The sequence below is a fragment of the Armigeres subalbatus genome, chromosome 1, assembly GCF_024139115.2.
Source record: "Armigeres subalbatus isolate Guangzhou_Male chromosome 1, GZ_Asu_2, whole genome shotgun sequence".
Taxonomy (NCBI): Eukaryota; Metazoa; Arthropoda; class Insecta; order Diptera; family Culicidae; genus Armigeres; species Armigeres subalbatus.
Genome location: NC_085139.1, coordinates 64,619,540 through 64,642,287, shown reverse-complemented (window position 1 = coordinate 64,642,287; position 22,748 = coordinate 64,619,540). Strand labels below are relative to the sequence as shown.

Genomic DNA, 22,748 nt, shown 5'->3' with positions numbered 1-22,748 from the left:
AAATGACTCTGACCCATCTTACCCCGTGACCGATCTTGCCCCGCCTTACCCTACATAAAAATTAATTGCTGTCTGTCTGAACCTTATAGACTCGGAAACTACTGAACCGATCGGCGTGAAAATTTGTTTACAGAGGTTTTAGGGACCGGGGAAGGTTCTTAAGATGGTTCGATACCCCTCCCCGCTTTGGAAAGGGGGGCTCCCATACAAATCAAACACTAATTTCTTCAAAACTCGAGAATTAATCAAGTAAATGGAACTAAATCTGGCATGTGGAGGTTTTGGAAGGGAAGATATGTTTCTGTGGTGGTTCGAAGCCCCTCTTCCTTCTGGTAAATGGGGCTCCCATACAAAATAAAATATAAATTGCTGAAAAACTCGAAAACTAATCAGAGAATAAATCAATTTTTAGCGAAACGAAATTCGTCGGGTCTGCTAGTATAGAATAAAAATTAAAATTGATCGTTGTTGATTTTGACAGTGATTGGAAACATGTAATAAATTTAATGACAATCGGTAATTTAGAACACTTCGCAAATTTGAATTTCCCGAATGAACATTCAATACCGAAGATCTAAATTTCAATAAAAAATTTAATTTAAAATAAAATTTAATTCATATTTGCTCTAATTATGATGTCAGATAATTAAATAAACCATCACCAAGCTAGCTGCCTCCAGGGCCGAGTAGATTACTTCCAGGATCCTACGTAAGACTGAATTACACGAAAAATGATCATTTCCACAACACGGGTGTGATAAAACATGAATTTCGGAATGTTAATTTTCACATTTAATAGTACAAATAAAGTTATAATAGTGATGTAAATATATATTTACAAAATTATCATAATTAAAACTATTAAATTTTTTCAGTCGCACTTTAATGTTCTACATAAAACTGAAGAACGATAAATCTAATGTTCTAATTTTGGTGACTCTATTTGGTGTTTTAGTCAACTTCTTCGACGGTGGGTCCTGATCGGCCACCAAATCCTCCTGCTTGTTGCCCACAGCTGGATGCTCCTGTTCCGGTTCCACTTTGATGCAATCGAGTCATGATCGGACCACAAACCTGGCTCAACTCCTTCATCTTCTGTTCATATTCCTCCTTCTCGGCCATCGTATTTTCGTCCAGCCATCGGATTGTCTCGTCGCACTTGTCCTTCACTGTGTTCTTGTCCGATTCACTCAGCTTATCGCCAGTGGATTCAAGCGATTGTTTCAACTGGAAGCAGTAGCCTTCCAACTGGTTCCTAGCCGAAATGCGTTCCCGCTGTTTTTCGTCCTCTTCCCGGAATGTTTCTGCCTCGGAAACCATTCGATCGATATCAGACTGACTGAGTCGGCCCTTGTCGTTCTGGATGGTGATGTTCTTTTCCTTGCCGGTGCTTTTCTCCTTGGCCGAAACATTCAGAATGCCGTTGGCGTCCATATTAAACGTGACTTCAATCTGAGGCACGCCTCTCGGTGCTGGCGGAATGCCCGATAGATCAAATTGTCCCAATCGGTTGTTGTCCCGAGTCATGGCACGTTCTCCCTCAAATACTTGGATTGATACTCCTGGCTGATTATCGGCATAAGTTGAGAAAGTTTGCGTTTGCTTGCACGGGATTCGGCTGTTGCGATCAATCAATTTTGTCATAACTCCTCCGGCTGTTTCGATTCCCAATGAGAGTGGGGCCACATCCACAAGCAGAACATCTTGAATCTTCTGGTCCTTATCGCCGTTAAGAATGGCAGCTTGTACTGCAGCACCATATGCCACAGCCTCATCTGGGTTGATGGACAAGTTCAACGATTTTCCACAGAAGAAGTTCTGCAGCAGTGATTGGACTTTTGGAATGCGAGTTGATCCACCAACCAGAACAATGTCGTGAATCGTGCTTTTGTCCATCTTGGCATCAGACAAAGCTTTCTCAACTGGTTGAAGTGTCGAACGGAAAAGATCTGAACATAGTTCTTCGAATCGAGCACGAGATATTTTTGTGTAGTAATCGATTCCATCAATTAGAGCGTCGATTTCGATTGTGGCTTCAGTACTGGATGACAAAGTGCGTTTGGCTCGTTCACATGCCGTTCTTAAGCGACGCAGAGCTCGAGCATTCGATGAAATATCTTTCTTGAACTTGCGTTTGAATTCTTCGACAAAGTTTGATACCAATCGATTATCAAAGTCCTCTCCTCCCAGATGAGTATCACCTGCTGTGGCTCGCACCTCGAATAATGAGCCCTCGTCGATAGTCAGAATAGATACGTCGAATGTGCCACCGCCAAGATCGAAAATTAGAACATTTCGCTCGCCTTTGAGATTCTTGTCCAGTCCATAAGCCAATGCCGCTGCCGTTGGTTCATTGATAATTCGCATCACATTGAGTCCGGCAATGGCTCCAGCGTCCTTTGTGGCTTGTCGCTGGGAATCGTTGAAATACGCAGGAACTGTGATGACTGCATTCTTCACACTTTGCCCCAGGTAAGCTTCAGCCGTTTCCCTCATCTTGACCAAAACCATTGAACTGATTTCTTCCGGAGCAAACCGTTTCCTCTCACCCTTGAACTCGACTTCGATTTTCGGTTTGCCAGCATCGTTGAACACCGTGAATGGCCAGTGTTTGATGTCGGCCTGGATTTTCGGGTCGTCGAACCGGCGTCCAATCAGTCGTTTGGCGTCGAAAACTGTGTTCTTTGGATTGAGTGCCACCTGGTTCTTGGCCGCATCGCCGATCAACCGTTCCGTGTCGGAAAACGCCACATAACTGGGGGTGGTTCGGTTTCCCTGGTCGTTGGCAATGATTTCCACTTTTCCATGCTGGAACACTCCCACGCAGGAGTATGTCGTTCCCAAATCGATTCCGATTGCAGACATTTTCACGTTTATGTCACTAATATTTGTCACTTTTTAGTTTTGAATAATTCACTGTAGTCACTATTACTTTAGTCTTTCACTAAATGATTGTGTTTCACTCCAATATTTGAATTTGCTTGCTTTCGCGCTTTGTCGTTTTCGCTTGTGCTTCGCTCTCTTGTTTGAACTGTAATGACGAGAGGAGCTCGAAACGGGCGCATATATAGTGAAAGCGAGCAGATCTAGAAAATTCGGGTAGCTTCTTCGGTGGTTCGAGCAGTTTCGTGCCTATCTTGAATGTCTCCGGTGTCGCATCGTAAATTGGTATGCATTCCGAAAATTCTAGGACGTATGAGAGTGTTCAGTTTTATGTCATGCATATTTTTGGCGCATTAAGTTTTGTTATGATTTATTGTTCCATGAATAAGTATTTATCTTGACGATCAAGACACATCTCGCTTTGATGATTCACTGATACATTTTTAATGTCCACTTGTCTTACAGTCCCATGTCGATTTTGTCAATTTTGTTTTTGTGTATTTACCATAGAGCATAAATTAATGGCTACGCAGTACCATACGATTAAAACGAGTGTTTTAAGTAAGAGAGTAAAGAACTCGTTTTAATTGTGTGACACTGCGTAGCCGTTAATTATAATGAACCTCACAGTCGTCCCTAAAAATTGATTTATTTTGACTTCTGTAGCAGAAGAACTGATCAAATAACAAACTCTGTAATAAAAAAATCCATTAGTGTTGTCTCATCTGTTTATTCGCATAAAAGTCACATTCCATACTCTGCTGATACTCTGCTGTACAAAAAAAAACATAATTATGATCCATTTGATAGTTCTATGGCATTGTATACAGATGAAGAGTTTTAAGTTTCAGAAAAAATGAAGTTTTCAATAATTTATTAAAAATTTTCGTATTACTCCATATAAAATGAATTTTAAAATTTCAAAGTAAATTCCTTAAGAACGAGAAATTTGACATAGGATTGTAACGGGAAGAGGGGCAGTATACCGCATCTGAAATCTATTTAAGTAATTGAAGATTAGTTTGTAGTGTTGCAATAATTGTTAATTGAATGTTGAATAGAATTATAATTTGAATAGCTAAATTTTCCGATTGTTAAAACAAAAGCACGGCTGAAGAAAAGTGTGTTGCTTGAGATTGAAATATATTTAAATTTAAAAAAAAAACATTCTTTAATCGTGAATATGATAAATCATAACAATCATAATAATAACAACGGCTGACATAAGACCTAACGAACTGCATATCGAAGAAGCATGGAGTTTTGTCGAGCGTATTGTGGAAGCTCTTGGAATATTCGTAGGTCGTGAAAGGGATACGCTCCATGTGTATGGGACAAGAATACCAAAAATGTTGATGCACCACAAACGCGTTTTTCATAGAATCGCTGCTGGTCGAGTTGGGTGTATAAAGTACACGTCGAAAATCAAATCATATGTGAAATGCAAAAAGATGAACTGCTACATAACTCCGCGATCAAATTGCACTGAATCACAATATTATAAACTTTATGCAAATCATGTTGCTCCCTTCTTCTCCTTCAAATTTCTCGATGCTCGTTGCTCGTCTCACTGAATGCAAAAACAAAACAAAAACATTGAAATTCTTCTTAATAGCGAACGTAAACTCTTCTGCATATCAATGATAAATCAAAACAAAACATAAAACGGTACATGTGACAAGCCCATGACAAGCATGCTGTGGACGCGAATACATTCTACGAATTTCGAGACGCACACACATTAACGATGTGACAACGAAACCATTCGAGATACGCAAACGAAACTGCTCGAATCACCACAGAAGCTACCCGAATTTTCTAGATCTGCTCGTTTTGACTATATATGCGCCCGTTTCGAGCTCTTCTCGTCATTACAGTTCAAACAAGAGAGCGAAGCATAAGCAAAAGCGACAAAGCGCGAAAGCAAGCAAATTCAAATATTGGAGTGCAATTCAATCATTTAGTGACAAACCAAAGTAATAGTGAATAAAGTGAGTTATTCAAAATTGAAAGGTGACAAATATTAGTGACATAAACGTGAAAATGTCTGCAATCGGAATCGATTTGGGAACGACATACTCCTGCGTGGGAGTGTTCCAGCATGGAAAGGTGGAAATCATTGCCAATGATCAGGGAAACCGAACCACCCCCAGTTATGTGGCGTTTTCCGACACGGAACGATTGATCGGCGATGCGGCCAAGAACCAGGTGGCACTCAATCCAAAGAACACAGTTTTCGACGCCAAACGACTGATTGGACGCCGGTTCGACGACCCGAAAATCCAGGCCGATATCAAACACTGGCCCTTCACGGTGTTCAACGATGCTGGCAAACCGAAAATCGAAGTCGAGTTCAAGGGTGAGAGGAAACGATTTGCTCCGGAAGAAATCAGTTCTATGGTTTTGGTCAAGATGAGGGAAACGGCTGAAGCTTACCTGGGCCAAAGTGTTAAAAATGCGGTCATTACAGTTCCTGCGTATTTCAACGATTCCCAGCGACAGGCTACGAAGGATGCCGGAGCCATTGCTGGACTCAATGTGATGCGAATTATCAATGAACCAACGGCAGCTGCATTGGCTTATGGACTGGACAAGAATCTCAAAGGCGAGCGAAATGTTCTGATATTCGATCTGGGTGGTGGCACATTCGACGTCTCTATTCTGACCATCGATGAAGGCTCTTTGTTCGAGGTGCGAGCCACAGCAGGTGATACTCATCTGGGAGGAGAGGACTTCGATAATCGATTGGTATCACACTTTGTCGAAGAGTTCAAACGCAAATTCAAGAAAGATATTTCATCGAATGCTCGAGCACTGCGACGTTTGAGAACGGCATGTGAACGAGCCAAGCGAACATTGTCATCCAGTACTGAGGCCACAATCGAAATCGATGCTCTGATCGACGGAATCGATTACTACACAAAAATATCTCGTGCTCGATTCGAGGAACTGTGTTCGGATCTTTTCCGTTCGACACTTCAACCAGTTGAGAAGGCTTTGTCTGATGCCAAGATGGACAAAAGCACGATTCACGACATCGTTCTGGTTGGTGGATCAACTCGCATTCCAAAAGTCCAATCACTGCTGCAGAACTTCTTCTGTGGAAAATCGTTGAACCTGTCTATCAACCCAGATGAGGCTGTGGCATATGGTGCTGCAGTACAAGCTGCCATCCTTAACGGCGATAAGGATCAGAAGATTCAAGATGTGCTGCTTGTGGATGTGGCTCCACTTTCACTGGGAATCGAAACGGCCGGAGGAGTTATGACAAAATTGATCGAACGCAACAGCCGAATCCCATGCAAGCAAACGCAAACATTCTCAACTTATACAGATAATCAGCCAGGAGTATCAATCCAAGTATTTGAGGGAGAACGTGCCATGACCCGGGACAACAACCGATTGGGACAGTTTGATCTATCGGGAATTCCGCCAGCACCGAGAGGGGTTCCCCAAATTGAAGTCACGTTCGATATGGACGCTAACGGCATTCTGAATGTTTCGGCCAAAGAGAAAAGCACCGGCAAGGAAAAGAACATCACCATCAAGAACGACAAGGGCCGACTCAGTCAGTCTGATATCGATCGAATGGTTTCCGATGCGGAGAAATTCCGGGAAGAGGACGAGAAACAGCGGGAACGCATTTCGGCTAGGAACCAGTTGGAAGGCTACTGCTTCCAGTTGAAACAATCGCTTGAATCCATTGGCGATAAGCTGAGTGAATCAGACAAGAACACAGTGAAGGACAAGTGCGACGAGACAATCCGATGGTTGGACGGAAATACGATGGCCGAGAAGGAGGAGTATGAACATCAGATGAAGGAGTTGAGTCAAGTTTGCAGTCCGATCATGACTCGGTTGCATCAAAGTGGAACCGGAGCAGGAGCGTCGAGTTGTGGTCAACAAGCGGGAGGATTTGGTGGCCGAATGGGGCCAACCGTTGAAGAAGTTGACTAGAAAGTATTTATCAATTGATATGAGTAGAATAAACAAAGTGGAATGAATGATTTATGCATGAGCAAATAGATGAATTCGGAATAGATATTTAACTATTTTGTAATAATGTTGCACTGCTATTAGGATATAAAACATCTAAAATAATGTTATTTATTTCCATAGAAATATATTTTACCACATGATCTCAATCTTAATTTGTTATGATATGTTTTCTCAGACATTCCGAAAAGAAATCCTTTTAGGGGCTTGCAAGTTGATTCTTGTATTTAATTTTGAAGCCTATAACACATTATTCCTTATTCAGTTGTCTTGAAACTAAATAGTTTTTTGACAAATTTTAGATTTGAGCCATTTGAACAATCACAATAGTTAAAATTGTAAAATGCTTTGGATTTTGCGCATTTTTGCGTTGACTAAAATTTTGTGACAAGACAAAGACTGGTTGTCTTATTTTAACTTAATAATTTGCTTGATGAAAAGTGTGAATTGAATCTTTCTTTGACCTCATAGAACTATATTCAACCATTAAAGGTGCAAGGCGATTTTTTTAGAAATCGTCGAAAATGTTTTTAACGTAAACAACCATTAAAATTATTAACATTAAACGTATTTTCGGTTTGTTGGTTTAAACCAACATTGCGCATTTAAGGGTTAAATACAGTCTTGGTCGTGGGATCAACGGCTCTGAGTTCATGTTCCCTAGAGATATTCCATCGGACTTCTTGGATAGCGGACACAGCCAAACTGTCTTTGATCCTGATATATGATACTGAGGTACGGAGCTCCAGCCTGGGAAGCTGCACTCAAAACAGAACGTAACTGAAGGAAGTTTTGAAAGCGTGTTGCGTCTAATGGCCATTGTCTGTAGAACCGAGTGTCTGTAGAACCAATTTGTCGGAAGCAGTGTGGTTATCACCCGGATGATTGAATAATTAGTAATGCTAACGGAGAAGAATTTATAGTAGAAGTAGAATGAAGTAGTTTGAAGTAGTTTGAATTCTATTCAATTTTGAGTAATTCATTTTTAGCATGCAGTCAATTCATGTCGTCGATTGGCAGTTTGTACAGATTGTAACAACTCGCTTTCCCGATCTTCAATTTGACAAGCTGCGGTTTTCAGTCTGATGATGATTTTAACTCTATGAATTTCCTTCCGGGAAGTAAGAGGTGTTTTGGGAGATCGCGATGTGGTTTCTTTGCTCGTCTGACATCAAAGTCTAATACCTCATTTTTTTCTTTTTCAATTTTTTTTTCTTTGTCTCTGTCTTATTGTTCCGTGTATCATGAAGCTCTGGCCATCCGGAAGATGCTCCCTGAAGAACCATACCTCGAGCAAGACGCTACGCTACACCAGTCATGTCAAATACCCGGATGAGCAGCTGAAATACCTCAAACCTAAATCCCAACCCCATCCGTCCTTAACCTTTTGTCTGTGCTCTGGGGTCAATATGACCCGAGGCCACTTTGAGTGGCTGCCATTTTTTTAGTTTTCAACCGATTCTTCTAATTTTTGGTAGTTTGGTAAAACTCGCCGAGATCTGTCTCCTAGGTGCAAATTCGGTTGAAAAATGTTGAAAATATGCGCTACAGAGTACTTTTTTCAAAAAACTTACGTTGTCTGTGCTCTGGGGTCAAATTGACCCCAAATTGAAATTGCTATAACTTTTTCATTGTTTGCCCAATTTTTGATTTTTGGGGCTGTTTCGAAAGATAATTTAATCATCTTTCAGCTCGATACCAAAGATTGACTATAGGAGGACGGGTACATCGCGGGGAGGTGTTTTCGTAAAAAAGGTTTCAAAAACAGTGATTTTTCATGCTTATTTTACTTATATCTGAAAATCCTACCCATTTTGAACTGCACCTTTTCAAAAAGGTTATGCAGGAAGACGTTTGCTTTGATATGAGGCATTGATTAGTTTAGAGTTTGGTTGCTAGGTGGCAGTATATTTGAATTCATTATTTTAGACTACTCAAGTAATTCCGATATATGGAATTTTCCTCATCGTAAATATTCTTATCGCACAAATTTGAAATTTGTAAAGATGACGTCTTTAACAAAGTTCGTCTGGTGGGAATGGACTGTCATGCGACGGAATAAATAATTAGGAAATTTACAAATAGGCGGCGCTAGTGTACTTGCAATATTCTTGCATGTTTGAAATATTGCTTTAGCTTGTGATCCCTCATACCTACACCCAAGTTGTATTCGGCAGCATTGTTCAGGATGTCCAGGACTACAAAGCGGTGCTCAATATAATGAGCACTTCTTCCAAGATGCGGCGCTAGTGAGCTGTTATATTTGAGTATATTGTTCCATGTGAGATCTGATGTATTTTGGTTTGTAGCATTTTTGGCAAATATGAATGTTGTGGTAGAGTTCATCAGAAGTTTTCTTTATATTCAGCCTGCTCTAGCGATGCTGCAAATAATAGAATGTGTTCACAGAATATGTTTTAGGTCATTCAAGAATACCCTGGAGTTAAGGCCTTTGGGTTTACATGCGTAACCAAAGATCATCCAATTTGCCGCCTATTTGTAAAATTCTAATTATTACTTCCGTCACAAGACGGTCCAATCCCACTAGACGACCTTTGATCAAGACGCCATTTTAACAAATTTTAATTTTGTGCGATAAGGATATTTACACTGAGGAGAATTCTAAATATCGGAATATCTTAAGTAGTCTAAAATAATGAATTCAAATATACCACCACCTGGCGGCCAAGTTCTAAACTTATCAACGCCTCATGCCAAAGCACACGCCTTCCTGCATAACCTTTTTGAAAAGGTGCAGTTCAAAATGGGTAGGATTTTCAGATATAAGTAAAATACTCATGAAAAATCACTGTTTTTTACCCTTGTTCACTAAAACCCCTCCCCACGATAGACCCGCCTACCAATATTCAATATTTGGTTAGTACCTGAAAGATGATTAAATTATCTTTCGAAACAGCCCCAAAAATCCAAAATCGGCCAAACAATAAAAAAGTTATAGCAATTTCAATTTGGGGTCAATTTGACCCCAGAGCACAGACAACGTAAGTTTTTTTGAGCACAGACAGAAGGTTAAATTACGTAATCTAACCTTGAGTCACCACGAGTATCTTGGTCTATGTCCCTTCCTCGTACTAACTGCAAATAATAATGATATCAATTGTAAATATCATTAAGAATCTCGGCTCCGTTAAGTGTTATACACGCCTGAGCCTGTCAAATAAATGCAATAGATTAAAAAAATCGATGATTTTTCCTAGTGGCCTACTAAACCCACCCAAGCAACGGAAGCTTATTTGAGTTACCCTCTCTACTAATACCCTGGTTCTCCCAGGAACTGCCTCCCAGCATTACTTCTGGGGGAGCAGATTGGTCTACGAGGCGGAAAAAAGCTTGTCAAGAAGGATAGACGTGAAAAGGCAAGCAGAAAAGGCCACGTGCTCTCATCGAGCTCTCCCGCACGAACAAACTCGTTTGCGAATTTAAAGATTTGCATCACGCCTGAGTTTTTCATGCCAAAATGCATCATTTTACTCATTTGCCAAAAAATCATTTCACTTTGAAAAGCGTTTAAAATCAATTTGCTGGCAATTTATTGTTTACACAAGCAAGAATATTGATTGTTCTATGCGACGAACGTCAATTACACAGCTCAACAAGATTTTGTCCCTAACACCAAATAATGTGTCCCTAGTAGATTTTGGCTCGCTGAATCCGAATCTGACTTCAGATTTGCTCTAACACGTCGAGATTTTGAGATATACCCCAATAAATATAGTAAAATCAATGATTTTGAGCATTTTGGAACAGCCATCGTTAACCATATAGAATAAATTACTAGTCAATCAAGGTCCAAAATGGATCACAAACATCTAATCTTCCGAAATGTTGTGCATTTTGAGCAAGTTAAACATAATAAGTGTGATTTATCTACAATTTTAGTAAGTGAAAGTTATTTAAAAATATGTTTTATGCAAGTCACCTTCGAAAAATTGTATACAAGCCTGGCTATTTTCTATGCACGGTTTTGAGAGGAAAGTAACAAGAATTCAATATAATAGTTTGTTCAAGCAAAAAAATAATATGTTTTCATTGAAGTAAGTTCTATTAAATGTAAATATGATATTGTATTTCCTCTGACGCGATAAATTTTCAATAATTGTTCAAGTGATATGGTGGTGCATTTACTGTCAATTGAAGCTCCTTTATTATGTTCATTCAAATAAAGCATAAATAAAGTACGAGAACTGTACGCAGTTCTATATATTTTGATTATTCCTGCTATTTATGACCATTCCAATATTCCTATGATAGAAATTTGGGCGGAAAACTATCAATTAGCAAAATCAATCAACGAATCGATAAGTTGCATTCGATCGTTCTTGTATATGATTGCATACAAGCTGAAGCGACGTTGACGGCTACGCAACAGAAACCGGAAAACGGTCAACAACCTACTCGTGCGTGGGGTACTTTTCATTTGATTTGCGTTGAAAATGCTGCGTGGATGTTGCAATAATCCCAATGCAATTTCTTTTATCTATGGCCAGCTTATAACAGTGAATCGGGAAAAAGGTCACTAGTTTTATCAAGCTTTGTTATGTGCTAAGACGCAAAGTTATGCGCCAGAAAAAAACTTGGGCTCCGCTCCACTTGTGTGCTGTTCAACATGTTACAGTTACCCGAGCATATGGTTGAATGATCCGCCAATTCTGCACTCTGATATTTCTCTAATTTATCAAAACAACGGCATGAATGAGAAAATTTACGATGAAGTTACAAAATGTTTAAGTTTCAACTTATTTTCCTAGTGCTTGAATGTATTTTATTTGTCAATGTGGCTTGAATCCTCTGGTAGGGGATCTAGTAGAGGATTTGAATTTGTTCAAATTGCAATCCGATCTGTTTCCTTGTTGATTAAAAGTAAGGCACTTTATGAATCATCATGTTCGCTATATTCTAGCACAAAACAATTGCAACATGATAACAGATTACGTGTGGTTATTGGAAGTTGATCGATCGAATAAAATACATCCAGAAATCGAGCAGAATAATATTTTAGGAGGAGGAGAAATGTTGAGCACAACATGAAAAAATGGGTGTTTAAGTTGAATGAAACATATATTTACAAACTGACTAGTAACTCTATATTCCATTCAACATTTTCATATCCCAGTTCCTCTGCCCGCATGTTGTTCATTTTTTGTTGGCTTCCACTGGTGGAGGTGCCGTTTGCATGCAAGTTTTTAAAACGGGCTTGCATTGAATTTTTAAATTAAATTCACTGAACTTAATTTCAAGGAAAACCGAATAGAAAACAATTGTAACGTGCAAATCTCATGAAAATTCATTAGAACAGATGTGCTTATACCGTTTCGGGTATTGATTGACCTAAAATTATGTTTATATACTACATGAAAGTCCTTCGAAAAATGCCAATTTCTTCAAATTAGCGGTATAAACCTAGCTATATCTTAAAATTTGGACGTGTTGGAGCATATCTGAGGACAGATTCGGACTCAGCGAGCCAAAATCTACTGAAGACACATCAATTGGTTCTGAGGACCCGCAAAAGGTTAAATTTTGTTCACCTGTGAACGGTTTTTAATGAAGGAGAATAAAAGAAAACATACGATGATTCAAATGGATGATTCAACTCAACCATGAGTTTTTAGGTGCTGAGTTGATGCATTTCAACTCACGATTGATTTGAATCATCCATGAGTTTTGAGATTTTGAGTTTTTCCCAACACTGGTGACGGGTCGAGTGATAGGCTTTCCAGTAAATTGCGAAGAACGGTCGAAGAATAGCCGGTGTTGCGCAAAATTCGCCATTCGTATCTCCCCGGCGTTGGTCCTTTTTGGCGGCGAAAGAAGGAAGAATCGGCGAGCTCCGGGCTGGTGACCGACGAGTTTTCGTTATCGTCGAGCCACACGCAACGGTAAGCGGCAACCACAGTCTTGGAGGTAAGGGCTCTAGTGAGGTCCGCGGGTTCGCCCCGCTTGCTAGAGTTCAATATCCGATGCGTTGCGTCGACTAAGAAGAAGACTCATCCTCCGAAGGTCAACCGTAGGAGCAACGAGGCGGAATTTCCTGGAGAAGCCCAATCCGCCCTCGTAACACGTGGTAGACCAGCAGTCATCGATTTCGTGGTTAAAAAACTTCATTTGAAGTGGCCGTTTAGCAACGGCTGGCGCCCAGAACCACTTAGGGTTCTCTCCGCTACGAACCAATCCAGTCACCCGTAAGATGATACATGACCATCGGGCCAGCTATGCTGCCTGCCATCCTTGACGTTCCGAAGCCACTCGTCCGCCAACAAAGGATCACCAAACCAACGACGCTACCTGCCTGCCCGAAGTAATCCACCGAATCCCATCGAGCCGAAAAGACCACCGAACACTACTACTCTGTCGAAACAGTTCACCGACACCGAACCGGCAGGGCCGCTGTTCTCGAAGCATTCCATCGAAGGCCACTCGTGGTGACTGCCTTGTTCAGCAAGGTGACGATCCTCTTCTGCTCAGTTGAGTTAAGGTGCTTTGGTACGGCCGTAACGATGCTTCCTCCTTTCTTCCTCTACTAACCCAAACCTAATGTTTAAATGAAAAAAAAAATGTAAAGCCTACTCTCATGTGTTCGTGCCACTTATTCTATGCAAAGATAGACCTGGTTTCCCTTCATTTGGCTGTCTTAAGTTCACGTGGTTTCTAGGTAAAGGTAAGGGTAAGTAATCCGAAGCAAACAGAGCGCCGACCCTGAGAGAAATAGCCGCGGGGCTAGCAAAGCAATAATCACAAAACAAAGGTCCATTGTCGAGTGCCAGTTGCTTGAAAGTCCGTGTTGCCAGAAAGGATGTGCATACCATGCCGAACGTTTCGGTGTTCGGTGTGTATTAAGCGTTGGGTTACCATGTACTTGCCACAACATTCTAATACGATGCTAATCTACTTCACTGACGTGAATCTGCTAAAACGTTATCCGGTGATGGCGATGCACGGCATGGGGTAATTCAGTAGGATGGTGTTTACTTCCTTCACAGTTTCTCCTCTTTCGTTAGGTGTTTCGTTGGTAGAAATTCTTTAAGCTATCGAAATCGTGCCACCATCCTGTTACGAGTCAAAGTGCTCTTGTGCAGTGCACTTGTGGATGTTGTCGCAGTAATTGGCGACAACTCAGTGCCATAAACGCCTTCTACGACCATACCTAAATGTGTGCTTTGTAGAATGGGCCGTGCTTCAACGAACTAGACTTTCTCGTTACCGAGCAGTTTAAAAAAAAGTCCTGCCCCAATCCAACAGGTCGACGTGGCCGGGATGTTGAACCCATTATATGTTAGCTGCTTGCTGGGACGTACCTAACTGCCAATCTGAGATATCAACGAATTTGTGTAGAATACGTCCAAATATTTTGTGGAGTACCGCACATTGTAGTTGTTGATGATAATCGCTAGTGCGAGATCGAATGTTGATAATGGCTGCTTTCGTTATCCGAGTTGATAAGCAGAGATGCCTTGAAGAGGTAAGTCAAATTGATCACCTTGCAAGCCCAATCGTGGCTTCAGGCCAGTGCGGTGATAAAACATCCTTGTGAGGCAGAGTCTAATGATGCTCTGGATGGTTGGAGTGTTTCCTTGAAATCAATAACATCTACGACTGTAGAAAGAAATACCGTACCGATGCAGTGGCGTAGCCACGGGGGTGGTTTTGGACATAAAACCCCCCCCAGAGGCCAAATTTTCAGAAGAAATTTTTTTTTCGAAAAAAAAAAATGTTTGGAAAACCCCCCCCAGACCAATTTTATGGCTACGCCACTGTACCGATGCATATGCTTTGTTGTACAATAGATTGCTGACGGTGCGAACTGGACATTGTTGGAGAAGGGATCAGCTAATAAACGTCAGTTCGGGGGAATATCTAGCGCAATAACACTGCCAAAATCCTGGAACGGCAACTTTGTCCCGATATACCTCAGATGTTTTAGTCCAATTGTCATGATTCTTTCCAGTTACAATCTGTAGGATATCAGGATTTCGTTTAACGACTACAGATTGTAAATCCGTATATTGGCCGGTGAGAACCAGCCGGAATATTCCGTTCCGCGCAATATGTTGCTTGCAAGTCGTACCGCACTGCTTGTATGAAAACCGTCAGAATTGAAACCATCAAGCATTTTATGCCAAATGAAAAATAACACTATGTTTCATCAATAGTTAGTTTTATCGTGTTTCTTAAAATCTAGTTTGTGAAACATAAGCAAGAAAAATAAATAATTTTCTCATACCGAGAAAACGATTAGAATTTGGATTATTTATTCAGTTGATAGGATTATAGGCACGGCAAATGCTGGGTAAAGCGTACCATTGGTACTTCGCGTACCTGAAGGAATAAAATAGACCCCATCTTGCGGTCCTTAGCCTCTTACCCAGCAACTCCTATCTCTACCTCCCCGCGGTGCTGGCCGGGATACGAGCAACCTTAGGGAAGATCGGGTAACCAACCCCGGTGGGAACTATGGTCGTATGCTGACAGGAAGGGGGGGTTTGCTCCTCTCCGGAGGTGCAAATCTTACTGAGCGTCTGTTCTCCATGTCAGGATCGGCTCACAACAGCGTCTGTTCTCCATGCTAGGGGCGGCTGATCATCGTCCGAGTTCCAGTGAGGGACTCTAAGTGAAACTGTGCACCATGGTCCACCGGGAATAAGGAGGCATGGTCCTCCGGAAATTTAGGGGGTTGGTGTCAGGCCCTGCAAGCCAGCCTTTAAAAATCATAAGCAACGAACAATCAACAAGAGAGTACGGACCGGAACCATCGGCGAAGACCACTGCGACGAAAAGGGACTAGCGATTGGAAACTCGGTTCGTGGAACTGCAAATCTCTCAACTTCATCGGGAGCACACGCATACTCGCCGATGTGCTCAAGGACCGTGGATTCGGCATCGTAGCGCTGCAGGAGGTTTGTTGGAAGGGATCAATGGTGCGAACGTTTAGAGGTAATCATACCATCTACCAGAGCTGCGGCAACACACACGAGCTGGGAACAGCTTTCATAGTGATGGGCGAAGGCGCGTGATCTGGTGGTGGCCGATCAATGAAAGAACGTGCAGGTTGAGGATCAAAGGCCGATTCTTCAACTTCAGCATAATCAACGTCCATAGCCCACACTCTGGAAGCACTGATGATGATAAGGACGCATTCTACGGGCAGCTGGAACGTGGTACGACAGCTGCCCAAGCCACGACGTCAAAATCATCATAGGAGATCTGAACGCTCAGGTTGGCCAAGAGGAGGAGTTTAGACCGACTATTGGAAAGTTCAGCGCTCACCGGCTGACGAACGAAAACGGCCTACGACTAATTGATTTCGCCGCCTCCAAGAATATGGCCATTCGCAGCACCTACTTCCAACACAGCCTCCCGTATCGGTACACCTGGAGATCGCCACTGCAGACAGAATCACAAATCGACCACGTTCTGATTGATGGACGGCACTTCTCCGACATTATCGACGTCAGGACATATCGTGGCGCTAACATCGACTCTGACCACTATCTGGTGATGGTTAAACTGCGCCCAAAACTATCCGTCATCAACAATGTTCGGTACCGACGACCGCCGCGGTACGACCTAGAGCGACTGAAGCAACCTGATGTCGCCATTGCATACGCGCAGCATCTCGAGGCAGCGTTGCCGGAAGAGGGTGAGCTCGATGGGGCCCTTTTGAGGACTGCTGGAATACAGTCAAAGCAGCCATTAACGACGCAGCGGAGAACAACGTCGGGTATATGGGTCGAAGTCGACGGAACGATTGGTTCGACGAAGAGTGCAGACAGATTCTGGAGGAGAAGGACGCAGCGCGGGCGGTCGCGCTGCAGCAAGGTACCCGGCAGAACGTGGAACGTTATAGACGGAAGCGGAGACAGCAGACCCGCCTTTTTCAGGAGAAGAAACGCCGCCTGGAAGAAGCGGAGTGCGAGGAGATGGAACAGCTGTGCCGTTCTCAAGATACACGCAAGTTCTATCAGAAGCTCAACGCATCCCACAAAGGCTTCGTGCCGCGAGCCGAAATGTGCCGGGATAAGGATGGGAGCATCTTGACGTACGAACGTGTGGTGATCGAAAGGTGGAAGCAGCACTACGAGGAACATCTGAATGGCGCTGAGAGTACAGGCAATGAAAGTCAAGGCAGCGGAGGAGATGACTACGTCAGTTCAGCGGACGATGGAAGCCAACCAGCCCCCACCTTGAGGGAAGTTAAGGATGCCATTCAACAGCTAAAGACCAATAAAGCAGCTGGTAAGGATTGTATCGGAGCTGAGCTCATCAAGGTGGCGCGGAAAATCTGGCCGCTTGCCTACACAGACTGATAGTCAGAATCTGGGAAAACGAACAGCTACCGGAGGAGTGGAAGGAAGGGTTATATGCCCCATCTACAAGAAAGGCGACAAACTGGAGTGTGAGAACTTTCGAGCGATCACCATCCTTAATGCCGCCTACAAAGTGATATCCCAGATCATCTTCCGTCGTCTGTCACCATTTGTGAACGAGTTCGTGGGAAGTTATCAAGCCGGCTTCGTTGACGGCCGCTCGACAACGGACCTGATCTTTAGTGTACGGCAAATCCTTCAAAAATGCCGTGAATACCAGGTCCCAACGCACCATCTGTTCGTTGATTTCAAGGCGGCATACGACAGTATATACCGCGTAGAGCTATGGAAAATTATGAACGAGAACAGCTTCCCTGGAAAGCTTACCAGACTGATCAAAGCAACGGTGGATGGTGTGCAAAATTGTGTGAAGATCTCGGGCGAACACTCCAGTTCGTTCGAATCGCGCCGGGGACTAAGACAAGGTGATGGACTTTCGTGCCTGTTGTTCAACATTGCGCTAGAAGGTGTCATGCGGAGAGCCGGGTGTAACAGCCGGGGTACGATTTTCAACAGATCCAGTCAATTTATTTGCTTCGCGGATGACATGGACATTGTCGGCCGAACATTTGCAAAGGTGGCCGAACTGTACACCCGCCTGAAACGTGAAGCAACAAAAGTTGGACTGGTGGTGAATGCGTCAAAGACAAAGTACATGCTTGTGGGTGGAACCGAGCGCGACAGGGTCCGCCTGGGAAGCAGTGTTACGATAGACGGGGATACCTTCGAGGTGGTCGAGGAATTCGTCTACCTCGGATCCTTGCTAACGGCTGACAACAACGTTAGTCGTGAAATACGAAGGCGCATCATCTGTGGAAGTCGGGCCTACTACGGGCTCCAGAAGAAACTGCGGTCGAAAAGATTCGCCACCGCACCAAATGTGTCATGTTCAAGACGTTAATAAGACCGGTAGTCCTCTACGGACATGAAACATGGACAATGCTCGAGGAGGACTTGCAAGCACTCGGGTATTCGAGAGACGGGTGCTTAGGACCATCTTTGGCGGTGTACAAGAAGACGGTGTGTGGCGGCGAAGAATGAACCATGAGCTCGCCCAGCTCTACGGCGAACCCAGTATCCAGAAGGTAGCTAAAGCCGGAAGGGTACGATGGGCAGGGCATGTTGCAAGAATGCCGGACAGCAACCTGCAAAGATGGTGTTCGCTTCCGATCCGGCAGGTACGAGACGACGTGGAGCGCAGCGAGCGAGATGGGCAGACCAGGTGCAGAACGACTTGGCGAGCGTGGGGCGTATTCGAGGATGGAGAGATGCGGCCTCGAACCGTGTATTGTGGCGTCAAATTGTTGATTCAGTGTTATCTGTATAGATGTAGACTAAATAAATGAAATGATTATGGGCACAGGGGGAAACGAAGTTGGATCGCGGCGCAAGTGCTGAAAACTGCAATCTGAACTGGTGAAGTAATGACGATACATCAAATCTTGGAATTTAGGAATTTAAAATTCAGAATTTAGAATGAGTGATAACTGATAAACAAAAGTTATTATTTGAAAATCAACAGATTGAAGGCCGTTCGCTAGGGTACGAACAAGTATGAAGCGACAGAATATGAATGGGAGGCATAGAGACCATCTAGTGAACAGCACACAATCGACGCATGAATCTTCTTGCCTATCTCCTATCTCTCCTATCTCTCCTATCCTATGCCTATCTCGAATATCTCCTGAAGTTCAGCTAGAAATTTCTTCTAAGGAGCCCATAGCAATTTCTCCTGCAGTTTCTGCATAATTACACTCTGAAGTTCTTCCTCAAATGTGTCATGATATTCTTCCAAGAACTCCATCTCGAATTCCACCAGAAATTTCTCCTGGAGTTTCTACGATAACTCCACCCAGATATTTTGAAGAGCTCCTTCAGAAAATCATCCTGGATCTTGTAAGTGTTGGTTTTGTTTTGTGATGAGTGCTGCCGAGAAATTCGTGGAATTTTTAGTGTTATGCGTGAATTGCTTGTGAATGGCATAAAATTCTTCTTTATGTGTTTTCCATGTACAGAAGCGCCTGCAGTAGAGCAGGGAGTGATTAGCCTCCACCACCCTAATCATAGTCCTCCAACCCAACACCAGAGGACCAGGAGTACCATCGTCGAGCAGCCATGAAGGGGTGGCGTAATAACGCGCAATAATTGGGGTGGCGCAATAATGCGAGGTGACTGACCTGAAAAAGGAGGTCATGACCCTAGGATGCGGGAAGCAAGCCCAAAACCGGTCACTTATACAACGCATTTCGAAGTGAACGGATGTTACCTAGCGAAAGCGAAAGTTATCGAGTAAGAAAAAGTTGAAGTGAGATAGTGTGTGGAAGGACGAAAATTACCGAGTAAGAAAAAGTTGAAGTGAGATAGTGTGTGGAAGAAGACCAGGCTTGGAGGACGTCAGGTAACTTGAAGTGGCTGCTTCCGGAGACAGAAACTGATCCCAGCATTTTCTCCTTCTCAGAACCCCGCCGTTTTTATGGTTAAAAACCTCATCGAGAACCGCCATCGTACCCAGGTTCCATTGTCGCCCTGATTCGGCATTGTTCCGCCGATAGTCGATCGGCCATCTTATTGGCGAGTTTGCAGCGTAACAAGGAGCGAGGGAGATCGCCAAGCCACCCCGGCTTTACCACCGGTAAGCCACAGCGAGCCAAGCCGTCGGCCACAGAAGGAAGATAGTGTCAGTCAACGACGCTAAGTAGGGCGTTGAAAGGCGAAGGAAGAGAAGATTCCGTACCCAGGAGGGAGAAAGCCTTCTGAAAGATGTCTGAAAGATGCTCACAAGGAAACCCTAGGAAAGCTCTTGAAAAATCAAAGGAGAAATAGTTGGAAGAACTACTGGAGGATCTACAGGAGAAATTTCTGGAGAAGCTCAAAGAAGATTTTTTGAAGAAACTCCAGGAAGTAATCCTGGAGGAGGTCCAGGAAGATTTCCTAAAATTCATTCTGAATTCCCCCTGGAATTCATTCTGAATTCCCCCTGGAATTCATTCTGAATTCCCCCTGGAATTCATTCTGAATTCCCCCTGGAATTCATTCTGAACTCCCCCTGGAATTCATTCTGAATTCCTCCTGGAATTCATTCTGAATTCCTCCTGGAATTCATTCTGAATTCCTCCTGGAATTTATTCTAAACTCCCCCTGGAATTCATTCCGAATTCCCCCTGGAATTCATTCTGAATTCCCCCTGGAATTCATTCTGAATTCCCCCTGGAATTCATTCTGAATTCCACCTGGAATTCATTCTGAATTCCACCTGGAATTAATTCTGAATTTCACCTGGAATTCATTCTGAAATCCCCCTGGAATTCATTCTGAATTCCCCCTAGAATTCATTCTGAATTCCCCCTAGAATTCATTCTGAATTCCCCCTGGAATTCATTCTGAATTCCTCCTGGAATTCGTTTTAAATTCCCCCTGGAATTCATTCTAAACTCCCCCTGGAATTCATTCTGAATTGCCTCTGGAATTCATTCTGAATTCCCTCTGGAATTCATTCTGAATTCCCTCTGGAATTCATTCTGAATTCCCCCTGGAATTCATTCTGAATTCCCCCTGGAATTCATTCTTCATTTCTCCCTGAAATTCATTCTGAATTCCCCCTGAAATTCGTTCTGAATTCCACTTGGAATTCATTCTGAATTCCATCCAGAATTCATTCTGAATTCCATCCAGAATTCATTCTGAATTCCCCCTGGTATTCATTCTGAATTCCCCCTGGAATTCATTCTGAATTCCCCCTGGAATTCATTCTGAATTCCCCCTGGAATTCATTCTGAATTCCCCCTGGAATTCATTCTGAATTCCCCCTGGAATTCATTCTGAATTTCCCCTGGAATTCATTCTGAATTCCCCCTGGAATTCATTCTGAATTCCCCCTGGAATTCATTCTGAATTCCGCCTGGAATTCATTCTGAATTCCGCCTGGAATTCATTCTGAATTCCGCCTGGAATTCATTCTGAATTCCGCCTGGAATTCATTCTGAATTCCCCCTGGAATTCATTCTGAATTCCCCCTGGAATTCATTCTGAATTCCCCCTGGAATTCATTCTGAATTCCCCCAGGAATTCATTCTGAATTCCCCCAGGAATTCATTCTGAATTCCCCCAGGAATTCATTCTGAACTGCACCTGGAATTCATTCTGAATTCCTCAGGAATTCATTCTGAATTCCTCCAGGAATTCATTCTGAATTCCCCAGGAATTCATTCTGAATTCCCCAGGAATTCATTCTGAATTCCCCAGGAATTCATTCTGAATTCCCCAGGAATTCATTCTGAATTCCCCAGAATTCATTCTGAATTCCCTGGAATTCATTCTGAATTCCCCTGGAATTCATTCTGAATTCCCCTGGAATTCATTCTGAATTCCCCTGAATTCATTCTGAATTCCCCTGGAATTCATTCTGAATTCCCCTGGAATTCATTCTGAATTCCTGGAATTCATTCTGAATTCCCCTGGAATTCATTCTGAATTCCCCTGGAATTCATTCTGAATTCCCCTGGAATTCATTCTGAATTCCCCTGGAATTCATTCTGAATTCCCCATGGAATTCATTCTGAATTCCCCCATGGAATTCATTCTGAATTCCCCCATCGAATTCATTCTGAATTCCCCAATGGAATTCTTTCTGAATTCACCTCACCTCATTCTGAACTCCCCCATGGAATTCATTCTAAATTCCCCCGGAATTCATTCTAAATTCCCCCTGGAATTCATTCTGAATTCCCCTGGAATTCATTCTGAATTCCCCTGGAATTCATTCTGAATTCCCCTGGAATTCATTCTGAATTCCCCTGAATTCATTCTGAATTCCCCTGGAATTCATTCTGAATTCCCCAGGAATTCATTATGAATACCCTCTGGAATTCATTATGAATACCCTCTGGAATTCATTCTGAATTCCCCCTGGAATTCATTCTGAATTCCCTTCGGAATTCATTCTGAATTCCCTTCGGAATTCATTCTGAATTCCCTTCGGAATTCATTCTGAATTCCCTTCGGAATTCATTCTGAATTCCCTTCGGAATTCATTCTGAATTCCCTTCGGAATTCATTCTGAATTCCCTTCTGGAATTCATTCTGATTTCCCTGGTGGAATTCATTCTGAATTCCCCCGGAACTCATTCTGAATTCCCCTCGGAATCCATTCTGAATTCCCCTCGGAATCCATTCTGAATTCCCCCGGAATTCATTCTGAATTCCCCCGGAACTCATTCTGAATTCCCCCCGGAATTCATTCTGAATTCCCCCCGGAATCCATTCTGAATTCCCCCGGAATTCATTCTGAATTCCCCTGGAATTCATTCTGAATTCCCCTGGAATTCATTCTGAATTCCCCTGGAATTCATTCTGAATTCCCCTGGAATTCATTCTGAATTCCCCTGGAATTCATTCTGAATTCCTGCCGGAATTAAATCTGAATTCCCCCCGGAATTCATTCTGAATTCCCCCCGGAATTCATTCTGAATTCCCCCGGAATTCATT

General features: G+C 42.9%; 2 protein-coding genes across 2 annotated transcripts; one reads left to right on the top strand and one right to left on the bottom strand.

The window, feature by feature from the left end:
• Positions 1-816: 816 nt before the first annotated feature.
• On the bottom strand, positions 817-3,051 carry LOC134226386 (heat shock protein 70 A1-like). Its single transcript, XM_062707145.1, has one exon. The coding sequence runs from the start codon at positions 2,863-2,865 to the stop codon at positions 952-954; it is 1,914 nt and encodes a 637-aa protein (XP_062563129.1). The 5' UTR covers positions 2,866-3,051; the 3' UTR covers positions 817-951.
• Positions 3,052-4,744: 1,693 nt separating this feature from the next.
• Positions 4,745-7,028, top strand: LOC134226393 (heat shock protein 70 A1-like). Its single transcript, XM_062707157.1, has one exon. It carries the CDS (start codon positions 4,927-4,929, stop codon positions 6,838-6,840), a length of 1,914 nt encoding a protein of 637 aa, XP_062563141.1. The 5' UTR covers positions 4,745-4,926; the 3' UTR covers positions 6,841-7,028.
• Positions 7,029-22,748: the final 15,720 nt, after the last annotated feature.